This window comes from Primulina huaijiensis, chromosome 11 (genome assembly GCF_012295235.1).
Source record: "Primulina huaijiensis isolate GDHJ02 chromosome 11, ASM1229523v2, whole genome shotgun sequence".
Taxonomy (NCBI): domain Eukaryota; kingdom Viridiplantae; phylum Streptophyta; class Magnoliopsida; order Lamiales; family Gesneriaceae; genus Primulina; species Primulina huaijiensis.
In genome coordinates, this window is record NC_133316.1 from 14,407,895 (window position 1) to 14,424,775 (window position 16,881).

At 33.9% G+C, this 16,881-nt stretch overlaps 1 protein-coding gene across 1 annotated transcript; it reads right to left on the reverse strand.

Annotated features, from left to right (window-relative positions):
• Positions 1 to 4,426: 4,426 nt before the first annotated feature.
• On the reverse strand, positions 4,427 to 5,812 carry LOC140988407 (uncharacterized). The gene has a single exon (XM_073457425.1). The coding sequence runs from the start codon at positions 5,810 to 5,812 to the stop codon at positions 4,427 to 4,429; it is 1,386 nt and encodes a 461-aa protein (XP_073313526.1).
• Positions 5,813 to 16,881: the final 11,069 nt, after the last annotated feature.

Sequence of the window (16,881 nt, forward strand, 5' to 3'; positions counted from 1 at the left end):
CACTCCTTCTCACCTCAACCCAAGATTTTGTTTTCCCCATCTGCAGCTGCTGCACACTCAAACCATCTTCCATCTTGCATCATTGTTCTGGTTTTTTGAAAAGAATTAACGATGAGTCTAGAAAATATTCATCTGCAAGAAATCCAACGAGAAAATCACGTATTGGTAAGAAATTTATTTTGAAATTTGAATTTGTTACCGAAGCTAGATTTGGGTCGAGCCGTGGGTGGAGGCTCGAGCCCTGGGTCGAGCTTTTCGTGAAGAGCTCGACCGTGAGCAGCGTCCGTGAGCAGCAACTTAGCTGCTGCTCTCGGGGAAGCTCTTCCCCCAATTGGGTCGTGCTCTTCGGGGGAAGAGCACGACCCAAGAAGAGCACGACCCAATTGGGTCGTGCTTGGGTCGTGGTCGTGCCCTTCGGGAAGAGCGCAAAACAAGAAGAGCACGACCCAATTGGGTCGCGCTTGGGTCGTGCTGAGCACGGCACGACCCAATTGGGTCGCGCTTGGGTCGTGCCGAAAGCACGACCCAATTGGGTCGCGCTTGGTTCGAGCACGACCCAATTCTTCTCCGAGGCACGAATACTGTTTAAATTTTGATCACTAATATGTTTCTTTTGTTTTTGTCTGCAGATTTACTTTCCCACTAAACTCGGAAGGAATGAATTCTTTGAATGCAAGTTAACATTAGGATCAAGATACGTTGAGATATGTAAGAACATTATATCATTTTTAAATGAGAAAGAGATAGAGTATTTGGTGCAGCATACTCAATTTGGTAATTTAATTACATGTGCGAAGGATTATAATAATTCGAATCAATTGTTATGGTTTTTGATGAGCAGGCAAACTTATGATAGTGAAAGTAGTGAATTTTGGATGATATATCATAAACGACCTTTGCGATTTTCATTGTTAGAATATTGTTTGTTAACGGGTCTAAATTGTTCAAACGTTTATCCTATGATACCTGACGAAGATGAATTTAGGTTGAGACATTTTGGAGGAAGTGACGGTATAAGTTTGGGGGATTTAATAGATAGAATGGATGAATATGAGAATGAGTCAGAGGAAGAGATAGACATTGAGAAGTTGAAATTGGCCTGTCTTTTGTTCGTAGTAGGTGTTTTAGGTAGACAAAGAAAGAATAAATATGAAACAATCGATTTAGAATGGATTAGATTAGTTAATAACTTTGATAGTTTTATTAACTATCCCTGGGGTAGCATAGCTTTCGAAGAAGTTATTTATGGACTTAGAAAAAATCTTGAAACTAAGTTCAGAAGCTATGAGAATTTGGTAGCACTCCGTGGGGATGATCCAAATTTCAGTGGATGCGGTAGCTTCCATATAAGTTGATTTATTCATCCGTTACAGGTAATTAAATATTTTTTATTAAATGAAATATTCTTATTATTTTGTATCATACTAATGATGTGTTTTTTTGTTCTAGATTTTGGCCTATGAATATTTTCCGGCAATCACTGAAATGTTTGCTAGACGTCGGAAAGGTCCCAATGTACCGATACCTCGGATGTGTCATTGGTTGACTAGAAAATGGAGTAAAAATCATTCCCCTTCCATGGATGATGTGAACAAAGCTTTTAAAAATATGTATACCAAGGTAAATACAAAAAATTCATTTTATTTACTTTTTCTAATACATTTTTTGTTAACAGTTAATTAATTTTCATGTTTATTGTTAATGATTAATATAGGATATTTTGGGGATGCTCATTCCCACCACGGAGGAGCTGTTGTCCGTACATTATATGACTGGCTATTTTGTTGATTCTAATAATGTGATAATCCATCGCATTACGGAGTTAATTTGCCAAGGTATCAAAGTAGTTTGCACTCAAAATCCATTGGACGACCCAGAGGATGAAGTGGGTGTACAGACTGAGATTGAGGATCGACGGTTTCTCCATACATACTCTAGATCATCTCGAGATAAAGTCAGAAAATCTTCTCGGCCATCTCGTAGTCCTTCACACATGAATCAACCGTCTCCTCCATCTATGCATAGAGATCATACATCTCTTGAAGATATGTATGAACTTCGTTTCACAAGCTTGGAGGATAAAGTTGAGACGATACAAAAGGACCAAGCCGATATCAAGAATCTAATGAAAAATATGCAGAACGATATCTCGAGTTTGAAGGATATGTTTGAGAAATTTTCTTCAATGAGTGCCAATGTTGGTAAGTTTTATTGATATTTATATGATTTTTAATTGTTAGTATGAAAAATGAAAAAATTGTATGTATTATTTTTTCAGATCAAGGCCAAACATCAAGGCATAGATTTGAAGATATTCCATTCATGAGAGCAGATGAGGTGGATCAAAATATTCAACTCGTGAATGATCCGTCTTGGACTCGTGCTTTTGAAAAAACTACGGGTCATAAGTTAAGATTGTTTACAGTGGAGGAAGAGCCTATTACGGATGAGGAACTGCATCATCATTTTGAGAATGATATGATGTCATTGAGTTTTGAGAAAAGAGTTAGAGTGTTCGCCAATAGATCGTGGCCACGAGTGAGTGTTGAGATTAATTCTTGTATGGCAGATATGAGGATATCTGGGATGTGCTCGTCCTACGATAGCTCGTGGTTTCGTGACTTGGGGACACCTGGTTGTTGGTTGACTGAGACAGTAAGTTTTTTCTTATTTCTTTTGTTTATTACGTTGAGTTAATAATTAACATATTTCACTTTATCATTTTCAGCATATTCAAGAATGTTGTCGAGGGTTGCTCCAATTACAAACGGCGTACTCACATATAATGTCACAGGATGTGTCATTGATGGACGTCGATTTTCATCAGCTGGTTTCGAGTGCTTTCAATGAGGGCGGTCAGAGTAATATTGAATGTTTGATGCCCTATGTGAGAGCAGAAATTGATGAGTGGCCGTCTATTCCATGGAACAAAGCCAACATAATTTTGATACCCTTTCATCTTCCTGGGCATTGGGTTTTGTTAAAGGTTTTGCCTAACCATAAGAGTATCACAATCATGGATTCTGACCACAGCGTAGATAGGTCGGGCATGACATTGCTTAAACTTATTAGCCCTTTGTCACTTATGCTTCCACATATGTTTGGTGTTGATCCTTCGGAAAGATGGAGAATAGATAGGCCAAATAATTTTCCTACTCAAAAAATCAGGTTAATTTTTTTAAAAAATTATTATTTCATTATTGTTTAATGTATATCAATGTATAATTTATGTTTGTTTTTTCATTGCAGCGGTGAATGTGGAGTTTACTGTTTAGCGACAGCAGGTTATACCATGTTCAGGGAAAATGCCTATCAATTGAACGATCAGAAGATTGAAGAATTTAGGCATTATTGTTGTTGTTGTATTTGGGATAAATTATGGTCGTTTGATTAAAACATTTATATGATAGTTGGATTAAAACATTTATATGATACTTTATATTGATTTTTAGTTAATTTATGTGATATTTTTTTACTACATTCGATCTAATAACGATCTCATACAAAAAATATATTTAGAGAATGATTCATCAATTGATCAATTATATAACACCATAAAAAATGAAAGTAAGTTGTGATTTGAATTGTATTAGGATTATTGTTTCTAATCACACAAATTGTAGCTCTTTTTGGCTCGACCCACTCAACCCAATTTTGGGTTGAGTGGGTCGCGCCACACATATATTGTGTGGCGCAACCCACTCAACCCAATATTTGTGTGGCGCGACCCACTCAACCCAAAATTGGGTTGAATGGGTCGCGCCACACAATATACTCAATTTTTTGTTAGAGTAGTTTAATTTGAGTCGAGTATTACATGTTATGAGTTTTCTAGGTTCTATTATTATGAAATTTGTTAAATATTTTATGGGAATTAAAAAATTTGTTAAGAATTTTAGTCGAGCATAAATTCAACCCGATAAGAGATACATTCGTCTAATATTGTTATGATTTTTTTAACCAACACACTTAAATTATAATACATAACTCATATTAAAATGTTTACACAATTAAATTTTTTTTATATATTTACGTTCTAATCATGTATAGAATGACTTATGTATTATGAAATGATCAAAATTCAAAATCTCTCTACCACTCGACCCAAACTCGTCCCAAACTCGACCCAAACCCTAAACCCTAAACAAAACCCTAAATCAAACCCCAAACATCACCACTCGACCCACTCGACCCAACAATTTACCACCCACTCGACCCAAACTTAAAATTTAAAGCACAATCTTGTCCACTCCACCCACTCACCACCCCCTCCACCCAAAATTAAAAATTCAACTCAAACACATTACATATTAATAAAATCAAATCGATAGCCTTTAAATTCAAACAAATTACATTTAATTCAATCTTATCTTCTGCCAAATTCTCCAATGTCTTTAAATTAAAACAAATTACATATCATTCAATCCTATCTTCTACCAAATTCTCCAACCGATGGAAATCTGTTTTGTTTTTTTCTTCCACGTCTTCTTTTGATCACAGGTGGCAGTACTAACAAATCATCGAGTGGCCACTCGTTCTGATTCAGAACAGGATAAATTGGCTCAGCATAAGCTAAAGACCATATCATAACAGAATAATACTCTGAGCACAAGGAATAAAAATTGACATCACAAAAGTAACTCGCTGCAATTGCATGAGAACATGGAATCTTGTCAATATCAAATTCTCTACAGGTACATTTTTTGGATTCCAAATCCACAATTTCACTGGTTGTAGCACTTCGAACATCGAACTCAAGACGGACTAGCTCATAAACTTGATATCCCCGACCAATATTAAACCTTTCGCGCACAATCGATTCAACGGTTGGAGTGAAATTTGTTGTTGATGCGACGGATGCATTTCGATACCTTGAAAACCAAGATGTAGTCAATGTCTGCAAAGAATTTAGTAGTGCAATGATTGGAAGTTGTCTTTCTTCACGCAATCTTGCATTTATTGATTCAACACCATTTGTTGTCATAATGTTATACCGAGATCTTGGGCTATATGCTCGAGTCCACCGATCAAATGAATCACTTTCATCCAAAAACTTTGCAGCATCAGGATATATTTTCTTAAACTTTTCGTACTCTAAGTCAAAGTCGGTTTGCTTGTAAAGTTTTGCTAACCGCATAAACATTTCGGTACAACCCTTCTTTTTGCAACGAATTTTCATATTTTGTGACAAGTGCCATATACAATGACCATGATGTGCATTTTTGTAAACTGCCGCAACTGCAGCAATGATGCCCGGATGTCTGTCTGAGATAATCACCAACTCTTCCTCATCAACCACTACTTCCAAGAGCTTCGTCAAAAACCAACTCCATGAAGCAATGGATTCTACATCAACAACGGCCCAAGCCAAAGGATATTGATGAAAATCTCCATCTTGTGCTGAGGCCACAAGTAAAGTACCGTCGTACTTTCCTTTCAACCATGTACCATCAATAGATACCACTTTTCTCATGCATCTATATCCTCTTGCACATGCGCCATATGCTAAAAACAAATATTTGAATCTATTATGCTCATCTACTACTAAATCTATGATACTACCAGGGTTCATTCTCTCAACCATTTTCAAATATGAAGGTAGAAGACCAAAACTTCTTTCAGGATCACCTCTGAAGATATCATGAGCAAGTTGTTTGCCTTTCAAGGCTTTGTAATAGGTAATCTCAACCCCCTTGTTCCGCATCATTGTCATGATAGATTTTGGTTGAGGTGTTTTCTGTTGTCCTCCAAAGTTCTCTACCAACATATCACAAACAACAGATGAGCTGGCTTGTCGATGTCTTCTACGCATTCCAGTCAAGTCACAATTGTGTGTGTTGCAGTATGTACGAATCACAAAATCTGTTGAGTTCTCGTGTTTTGAAGTCCAAATTCTCCAGCTGCAACNTATCCAGACCTAGCACATACGATCATACTCGACTCACACTCCATCCACCTTCTCGACCCACACAATAATAAACATGTTCCTCGACTGTAAATACTCACACTAACTCCACTCACAAAAATTCAAAAAAAAAAATCAGAACTAAACTGAAACAAATATAGCAATACAGAGCATTCGAGTATATACTAACTTCTCTACAAATCTTCAAATTTTCAAATGATTTTTGATTATTTTGTCGTGAAGAACACAGAAATAACGAAAATAAATGAAAACTGGGGAGAGATATATCAACTAAAAAAAATATTTTTAAAAAAAGTAAAATCTAACTAACTAATTAATGACATAATAAATTAACTCACCTAACTAACAGCAGTCAACTCCCTTATTTCGATTTAAAAAAGTCAAAATCCCTTTTATTTAATTAAATTTAAAATGAGTCGTATATTTTTTATTGTCCCTATAATATAAATTAGTTATTAAAATTAATAACTCATGCTCATTTGATCGGGTTTTGAATTTATTTTGCTCTCGTGTGTTATTTCAATCTCTATATGTATTTTATATCGTTATAACTCCGATATTCTAAAATGCATATTTTTAACGCACTTCTAAAATTATTTGACATAAATAATTATTTTAATTTACAACTCAATAATTATTCTAATTATGCCAAATTACCGGATAATTGATTACAGGGCCTTACATTTCTCCACCCCTTAAAACAAATTTCGTGCTCGATATATTAATTATATTATACAGAAAATTTGTACAATAATTCTTACAACAATCAATACAAAAATTTCATTTATCAAAATCTCATGATAGATTAAATATAAAATCTCATTAGATAATAACAAAATATCACGATATAATTGTCATAAATATCGCAGTACGATATATCGGTTGTACCTTTAACATTATCTGTAGGAAATTCAATGTAATATAATTTGTACAATATGTATTATAAAATGAGTCCAAAAGATATTTGTTTAAAAATTTTATGTGTTATAAGTGGGGTGTATTCAATTCAGAGTTTTGATGACTTTTAATGACTTTTTCAAATGATAGAGTTTTATGGATTTGATAGATTTTTATTGACTTTTATTGATTCTCACAGATTTATAAACAGATTTACGTGGATTCATGTAAACTTTTTTGCAAGATTTTTATAAACTTTTGTGAATTTTTTTAATAGAATTTTATACATTTTGTACTTAATTATAACATATTATTTTTTATTAAATTCTTTGAACCAATAATTAATTGATATATATAACATATTCAGTTTGAAATAGTTTTTCAATATTTATATTAATAAATAAATATACTTATTTAAAAGTTTAATCACTTAATCCTTACATGAGTATATATATGGGTTTGTTTGCATGTTTGTAATTTTTTTAAAATACATCAATTGATTAATCTATAGTCTTGTTTTTGATTTGATAATATACATGTGAAAGAATATTATTTAGCATTGTGCGGATATAATTTTGTATAAAAATATCATAGCTTATATATTAATTGAAAATGCTAAAAATAATTTAAAAAATCATGGTTGTTGCGAGCCTATTCAATTATGAAAAATTAAACGATATTTTTTGGATCATCTTTTATTATTATTGAATATTACATTAATTTGTATAAATCATAAATTAAAAATCACAAAATCAATTCCAGAATTCAAAATTTCCTATGATATTAAAATAAAAAATTATTAAATGAACAATCAGTCAAAAAATGAAAAATTTGAAAATGAAATATGAAAATATATATAGAGATAGATTTCGAAAATTTGAGAGAATGATAGAGATAGATGAGAGGAGAGAAGATAAGAAGAGTGTTGATGTGAAGCGACAGAGAGAGAAATAAATAGCTTGTGTATGAGGTAGAAGTTTTAAAAATCCATCCAAATCTTTGGGTTGAACCAAATACAATTTTTGACTATTTATAATTGTACCTTAAGCTTTAATGTTTGTATGTTAATGAATTTCATGAAGTTATTAAAAGTCTATTGAAAATTTGAATACCTATAGACTTTTATAGAGTTATTAAAAGTCAATGTTGAATATCATTTGACTTATTAAAACTCTATGAAAGTGTATTTTGAATACCACTAGACTTCTATGCAGTATGTAAAAGTCTTAATTGAATACATCTAGACTTTTAAAATCTACAAAAGTTATTAAAAGTCAACAAATCTCCTACATTGAATACACCCAAATCTAATGTTATTCTTGGATGGAAGGATTTCAAATCAATGGATTTCAATGCATTCAAATTATTTAGAGAAGTAACATCATAAACTTCAAATCCACTCATTTCATGTTTATATAATAGTATTTCATGTTAATTATGATATATTTCAAGTCCACTCAATAATGATATCATTTGAAATTCATTCTAATTTATATAAATAATAATATGTAAATAAGTCATGTGTAGATTCAAGATTTGATCTATTGTTTCATTATTAACAATAAAATTATAATTTTAATCCATGAATTTGAAATCAATTAATTCAGGCGCAATCTAAATAAATTAATAGTTGTTGATAAACATATTAGTAATAAATATTATAATTTTGTATAAATTAGACATCGGAGAACCGGAAGGAAATGATATTCTAGGGAAAGGAATAAAGTGGCCAACAAAGTAATCAACGATAGCATCTGCCAACAGTAAGGAATAGGCTGGGTGCCATATTAGTTTATCCAATTTAATCAAAGATGATATTTATGTTTAAGATTTTGAAATTGAACAATGGTAAGACAAATATAGCTATCCATTCCAAAATCATTTTTTTTAAAAAATATTTATGACTTATATTTTTGTATCTTTCTTATTGTTTATTTGTATATTTTTTCTCGGTGATGTTTCGTATTTTTTGAATCTTCTATTTCAATAATTGACCTCAAACAATTAATGCTTTCGTATCACTTGTTCTATGTATTCTCTCCATGTTAGTACAATTGCTTTTAAATAGGAATATATGTTCTTTATATGTTGTATAACTTGATATAGATTTCAAATATTCATCGGCATAACTATCTAGTTTATATCATTTCAAGGAGAGTAATTTTGTTCAATATCACATAAGTAAACAATACAATAATTTATTATCTTCGCCCCGTTACTCGTCGTGTTTGACAATACTATAGTTATAAATGTTGATTCAATTGTAGAATTCTTGATAAATAAGACAAATTAAAGGTGAAAAATATTGTAGATATGAATATAATCATGTGAGATATTTTATTAGATTTATGAAATTTTATCTTTATAAAGATGTTTTTGAAGAATGCAATTATTGGCTTCTCAATCTCAATTCATGTTATATTATTATCTCCCACCTATTGAAAAATCATCCTTCAAGTAATAGACTTATAATTTTTTTTTGCTACTAACGGATTGTTAATCACACTTAACTTCTTTTCTTCTTCTTTTTGTATTAATTTATAATCGAGAAAAGAGAGTTTTGTACTATAAATTTTATCTAGTGCGATGTATAACTTTCAAATATAAAACAAAAAATTCAACAAGGAAATATGTTCCCCTACAAAATACATCTAATTATGCATAAATTCCAAAATCATATCTTCTTACATTAATATTTAACTAACGAATAATAATTCTGAAATATTTATGCTGACGTCGTTCAACTTTTGAACCAAACTTAACTCTAATACTTCTAGCATGTGATTACCAATGTATGAATTCAAAAATAGGAAAGTAATCAGTTTCACAAATACAATCAGAAAATGAATATNGGTAACAGTGATGGGGAAGTCTCTAATCGAGATATTTTCACATTATCAGGAGCAGCAAAGGACTACACAGCACCTTCAGGTAAACTTATGATTCAATCTAATAAGTTTATGAAGATAGTACCGGATTCCTCTAAACTCTCCGGAGATCTTAGAGAAACTCAAAAGACGGTACAAAATTATGGCAATATGATGTATTATGTACCACAGAATGTGGAGAAAATCCTTGAAACCAGAAAGAAATTCTTGGAATATTAAAAGATATTCGAACAAGAATTCAAAACCTAAAGCAACAACTAAGTTCTAGTAAAAGGACTTCAGAAAGAAGGTTATCACCATCCTTTGGAACTGAACCTCTATTACATCAAAGAGGGAAGGTCAAAGTGATGCCAAAACTTTTAACTGAAGATGAAAATATTATCAATCTAATCAAAACAATCTCATAAAATAAATTAATCTGATGACAACTTTAGAAAGGATTGGTCTAGAAGATCTACAAGAGCTTGCAGAATCTTTTGCAAATCTGAAGGTTGTAGATCTGAAGATGAACACGATTGGGGGTGAACAACCTACCATAACCTGGTCATCTTCGCAAGAACCACCAAGAGAAAGTGTGGGATCTCAGAATATAAATATGAGAGAATCCCAATCAGACTTTATACTTGTGGAGAATCGCATCCAGCGGGAACAAGATCAAGGAAGAATCAAATTCCTTTACACCAAACACCCTATGAAAAATCTGTTTTAGAACATATACATCTTTATAGGGTTATACTTAACCTAGATGTATTAGATTTCAAAAACAGAGAAGATCTCATAGATGATTGGAGATCTGCTGTGAGAATCGCAGCAGGAACACTTGATCTCAACTGAGAAAGATTCATTAAACTTCTAGAAATGAGTCTTATGGGATAAGTGAAAATAGCCTAGGACATGACTTTGGTAGAAACCAAAGATTCAGTCCTAACCGGAGAATCTCTTAGCGAGATAGCTGGAAGAATGGCTACCCTTTTTAAAGCACATTTTATAGAGGTAGACTATTTTAACAGTCAAGATACAGAGAAGAAAAAGAAATATACTCAAGCTCTTTATAGTCTTGAATTACATGACATATGTTTAGTTGATGAATACATTATGTTATTCACTAAATATAGATGGAATTCAGGGGTTGAAGAAGATATAGCATTGCAGCTCTTTTTCGCCAAGATGTCAAGTCCCTGGAGAGAAATGCTAATAAGGGAATATGTTCTTGGAAATCCAGATACTCTGGCACGAAGAGCCTCTTTTCTTAAAAGAAAATTGACAGAATGGTGCCATCTGGTAGCATTACAAAAGAATTACAAATGACTAAGGGGTATTAACAAACATACTCCTTTGTGTTGTAAGGAAAATGATCTTCCAACAATTAATGGGAGTAAACCACAGAAACATAAGGGAAAAAGTTTTAGAACTCATCCTTATGCTAGAGGTGGAAGAAGTTCTTGGAAACCAATAACAGTTTGGTCTAGACAAAAAGTCAGATATTATAAATCTGGGAAAAGAAGTGGACCATCAAGAAGTAGGATATCATCCCAAGCATCGAGTACATCTCGAAGCACAGGAAGAACATCTACGAAAAAAACTTTCAGAAGAGCTCATACTAGAGCTAATGAAAGTTTCAAGGATTGTAATCGCTGGACATGTGGAGCAAGAGGTCATATCTCAACCAACTGTCCAGAACATGAAAAAAAGGTATTAAACGCTTCGATCAACCCCAGATATTGAAGAAGCAATTTATTATCAAGATCTTATTCAGCTATACCGATTTGAGGATATTACCTCATATGAAAGTATATATGAAGAATAAGAAGTCTTTAGTCAAGGAGAATCTGATGGAACTGAATCGGAATCTGACTGAAGACGAGGTGTTTCGACACGAAATACATGAGGATTTGTCTGGTTTCTGTAGCCAGACAACAATATCTCATAACATGGTCCAAAGGATCATGAAAGAAAATCCTAGTCTAAAGAGATATCAAGGATTCTCTGCATGACATGTAGAAAAGTTATTAGAAAGTCTTGGCCTAAGGAACATAAAGCATCATCTAATATATAAAGTTTCTAGAAGGGAAATGACAATCACAATGGAACTGTAAAGCCCATGGGCTGTTCCCGATCCAACTAGCGGGAGTCGGTTATCCCATGGCAGCATTACTCAATGACTCCTCCAGCCCAGGCACTGTAGTTTGTACCTCCCCAAACTCGAACCTAAGATCTCCTGGACATATAGATACTTAGCACAAGTCTGGTACCAATTGAGCCCGATCCAACTAGCGGGAGTCGGTTATCCCATGGCAGCATTACTCAATGACTCCTCCAGCCCAGGCACTGGAGTTTGTACCTCCCCAGACTCGAACCTAAGATCTCTCTCCTGGACATATAGATACTTAGCACAAGTCTGATACCTCCCCAGACTCGAACCTAAGATCTCTCTCCTGGACATATAGATACTTAGCACAAGTCTGATACCAATTGGGAGGTACAAACTCCAGTGCCTGGGCTGGAGGAGTCATTGAGTAATGCTGCCATGGGATAACCGACACCCGCTAGTTGGATCGGGAACAGCCCATAGGCTTTACAGAAACTTACAGTAAATAGAATGGAAATGCAAATAATTCCTTCTGAAGAAATTAAGGGGGAATTACAAAAACTCAAGATAGAAGTAGCAAGGACAATGTCATGGATTCATATCGGAGCAATGCAGATTATGATAAAAGCTACTTTCAAATAAGGGATAGATTCACCCATTGATATAGCTATATGAGATAAAAGAATGGGGAACCTTCAAGATTCAGTACTGGGAATCATCTCAGGAAATCTCTGTGCAGGAAATATTATAGGAGTAATCTATCCGAGAATTGCCTACAACTTGGCAGATGATAGGATGTGGAAAATCCAATGACCACAAGCTCATTCTCAATATACATTCCAGTAGGAATGTTGTATGAACATTATAAGGCTGAATATTTCGCTGCTTATATTGAATCAGGTGCTGGAATCTGTACAGCGAAAAGAGGAATTTTTCCAAATAATTTGGAAGAAGATTTACCAAAGATTGATGGTAGATATTTTTCCAGAAAAATCTTAATCTTATGTAAAGGGATTAAGATGACAGAGATCGTAATTGACGGTGCTGGACAAACACCTTGGTACAAGGTAAAAACACCACCAATTTATTTTCATGATACATGAGCTGACATTTTGCTAGGAAACAATTTCCTACAAATGTTTAAGTTACAAACGCAAGAAAATGAGACTAGAATATTAGTGTTCACAACACCTTATGATCACAAAATCATAGTCTAGAGACTAAGAGAGGCATTTTACAAAAAATTGTCAATCCAGTTTCGCAGCAAGCGTGGTGATGAAGAAAAACTTCTGAACCCAAAAATGAAATAATTCTAGACGGTTTGGAGAAACAATGCTCCAACTAAGAGCAGATAAAAAGCTCCAACCAGAAGAAATAGAATGCATTAAGATAGCTCTACATAAGAATGAGGTAGAGTTTGAATTTAAGGTATCCTTAGAAGATGTCAAAAAAAAGATCAAAGAAAATTACAATGAAGATCCCTTGGCATGCTGAGATAAAAATCAACTCAAAGCTTGCCTTAAAGTTAAGGAAGGCAAAGAATATGAATTTGTCCGTTGCAAGCCTATCCCAATGAACATAATTGATCAAAGGGATGCAGATTATAATCAAAGAACAATTAGACCTTGGTTTGATCAAAGCAGAAATTTCACCATACAGCAGCCAAGGATTCCTGTAAAAAATCATGGTGAAATAAAAAATAACAAACCCATATTAGTAATTAATTATCAAGTGATTAATAAGATTCTGGAGTTTGATGGGTATTTTATACCTAACAGAGAACATCTAATCAGTTGCATACGCAATGCAAAGATATTCTCAAAGTTTGATTGTAAGTCTGGTTTTTACCAGATTCGGATGGAAGAAGAAAGCAAGAAATTCACAGCTTTTTTCACACCACAAGGACACTATATCTGGGAAGTATTACCAATGGTATTGACTAATTCACCACAGATATTTCAAAGAAAAATGGATAATCTATTTAAAAATTATTTTAAATTTATGTTTGTCTATATTGACGATTTGCTAATCGCATCTAAAAATATGGAAGAACATATTAAGCATTTAGAGATTTTCTCTGATGTTTGTAAAAATAAAAGACTTGTTTTATCAGAAAAAAAAAGCAGTCATTGCCACAAGAAAAATTGAATTTCTAGGAATAGAAATCGATAAGCCTGCAATAATTTTGCAGGATCATATAGTAAAAAAAGTGCAAAATTTTCCTAACGAGTTAAAAGAAAAGAAACAACTTCAAAACTTTTCTGAGTGTTGTTAATTTTGCTGGGATGTTTATAAAAAACCTAGCAAAACACAGGAAAGTGTTTAGTCCATTATTAAAGAAATATGCAAGATTTATATGGACAAAAGAACACACAGAAGGACTTGTCTATTTAAAGAAAATTTGCAAAAATCTTCCGAAAAGGGCTATTCCTCAAGATGAAGATGATCTGGTATTATATACGGGTGCCAGTTATCATTGGTAGACATCAATTTTAACAAAGCTCACACCAGAAGGAGAACAGCCATGCAGATATTGCAGTTAACTATTCTCAGATGCAGAAGCCATAAGATGTCACATCAACGAAAAAGAATTCTATGCAGTAAAGAAGACTTTTGAAAAATGATCATTATTCTTACTCGCAAAGAAATTCACTTTAAAAGTTGATAATACACAGGTAAAAGCTTTCTTAAGGAATATAATTGAGTCTAAACTCGAGAAAGCTAGACTTTTAAGATGGCAAGCGTTATGTCAAAATTATATTTTTGATATCATTATTATTAAATCTCACGAAAATATTCTTGCAGATTTTTTAACAAGAGATGGACAGCATTGATATCGATGTTATTATCAAGATGCAGAGGCATTTGAGGGAACACCTTGAAATGCTTCAAAACGAGTTTAACAAGTTAGCACTGAACGCAAAAATTACGGGAAGGCTCCAACAAGCTGATAAGATAATTGTCTCTGATCGAATCACATGATGTTTGCAGGCATACACTCAGTTATGGTCTGTAATGCAAATGTCTATCCTCCAAGGCATTGAGAAGCCATTGGTTTCTCAAATGGAGAGTTTTCGAGCACAGGACTCTATACCTGGAGCAGGGGATTCAAGTACCCCTAGCACAAGTGTTATGTCGGGATCATCTCCTGATGAGTCGGCCAAAACAAAAATTGAAACTCCAGATTCCGATCTCGAGTCTTCAAGTCAACCCTTCACTTCGGGGATTGAAAAGGGAGAGATCAACCTTAGACCTAATACTGACAAGGACAAATCTAAGGTTGGTACTAATGAAGCTGCAATTTCTCCATTCCAGGTTTACCAACAGACTTGGGAGAAATTAATCACAAGAATTGGCATCAACCCATTCACTGTTCGAGTTGATGTGGCTGGAAAGTAACCTAGGGTATGGATGAAACCTAATTCATATCCTAAGGAGGTCAAAGCATGGTATGAATTTGGGGCTCTTGCCTCAGTTTATACTACTTCATCCAGCTTACTGGAGATTTCAGCATTACCAAAGTCGATTCAGGAAGCGGTGCATGAGACTTGGACAAACAATGATTATTTGTCCAAAGGAGATATTCTGGAGTTGTACTTTTTCAGTGCAGCACCAGAACCAGCAGCGAAAGGCTCACACGAAGCTTTTCATTTTATCAAGCTAAGGAGGCCAGATATATATGCCCAGAAATTCATCAAGGATCCTCCTACAAACGAAACACCCCTGGTTTCTTCACTTAATGAAGATGACATCTCTACCAGGAGAGCATGTGGATTTTGGGTCTGTCTAACATAGATGGACAAAGTCAAGTATCCATTTAAGTTTTATCAAGATTCTGTAAATGGATCTTTCCTGTTAAATACAATGACAGGAAAAACAACAAGTTTTGCAGAAGACACATTTGAAAAGAAAATAAATCTTCTGTGGAACAGCAAGCTACCGGCAAGCAAAGAAACTCGCCGAAAATTATGCAACATAGCACATGTGGGAAGATGGACGGAAAATATCTGCCCAGAATGTCAGAACCAGAAAGAACCAGAGTTTTGTAAGGGGTTTAATCCGAGATCTGATCGGAAACACTTTACAGATAACAGTACAAGTGGGGAAGGACCACAAGCACGTTTTCCTCGGGGACACCAAAAACCAAGATTCCCCAGCAAAGCTAAAGTGGACATGTGACCATCCCACTAACAAAAAGAAAGACCACCATGTGAGTAGAATACAAAGACCACCAATAATTGGTGGTAAAGAACAAAGTACCATTGGATTCCTATCTTTAAAGATAAAGGAAATCCAATAAACAGACAAAAAACTTTAACCCCAAAATCATCTATAAAAAGAATTTAAAAAGGGGTAAAAGAAACACACAAGAAAATATACGAAACTTGAAAAATACCAATGTTCTTTGAATATCTTAGGGCGGTCAAGAGACGTATCAAAAGGAAAAAAGAAGAGCTGAGATTTTTCCGAGCCTATCATAAACAATTAAAAGATGAAGGAAAAGAAATTTGTGCAAACATAGTTCAAATCAATATCGACCGAATATGCTGGAAGATAAAGCGAGAAGAAAAAGCTCTGTCTAGATTCATACTCTAGACAAAACCAGGGACCACCACGATAGAAAAGAGAAGGGACCAATCAACCACTACAAAAAGTGGTCCACAGGCAAGCTGTAAAGGCTCATTAAGAATTAAAATCCGAGTTTCAAATCCGGAGCGCCTTCTATAAATAAAACAGGAAGAATGAAGTTGAGATCAAAGAAAAGAGAAGGGACCACTCAACCACTTCAAAATTTTACCATTTAATGTACATCCTAATGTAGGAAACGAATTAGGGTTGTGCCAAGTGCTGCTGAAGGAATCTGCGTCGGTAACCATCGGTTGTGATTGCATAGTTGAACTGTGAGGAGCAGTCTGTAAAATACGGTGGATATAATCCGGTAACACTTCGGTCAAAGAGATCAAAGATTTAATTTATATTATGGAAGCATGATGGACCTTTAATTATAAAAGAACATCAATTAATTAAAAATAAGATTGAGGAGTATTTTGGGAAAAGAGGGAGTGGAAATGAAATTGAAA

Bases quoted from the DNA above. Each gene is read 5' to 3' on its own strand.
- LOC140988407 (XM_073457425.1), bottom strand. From the start codon at position 5,812: ATGCGTAGAAGACATCGACAAGCCAGCTCATCTGTTGTTTGTGATATG.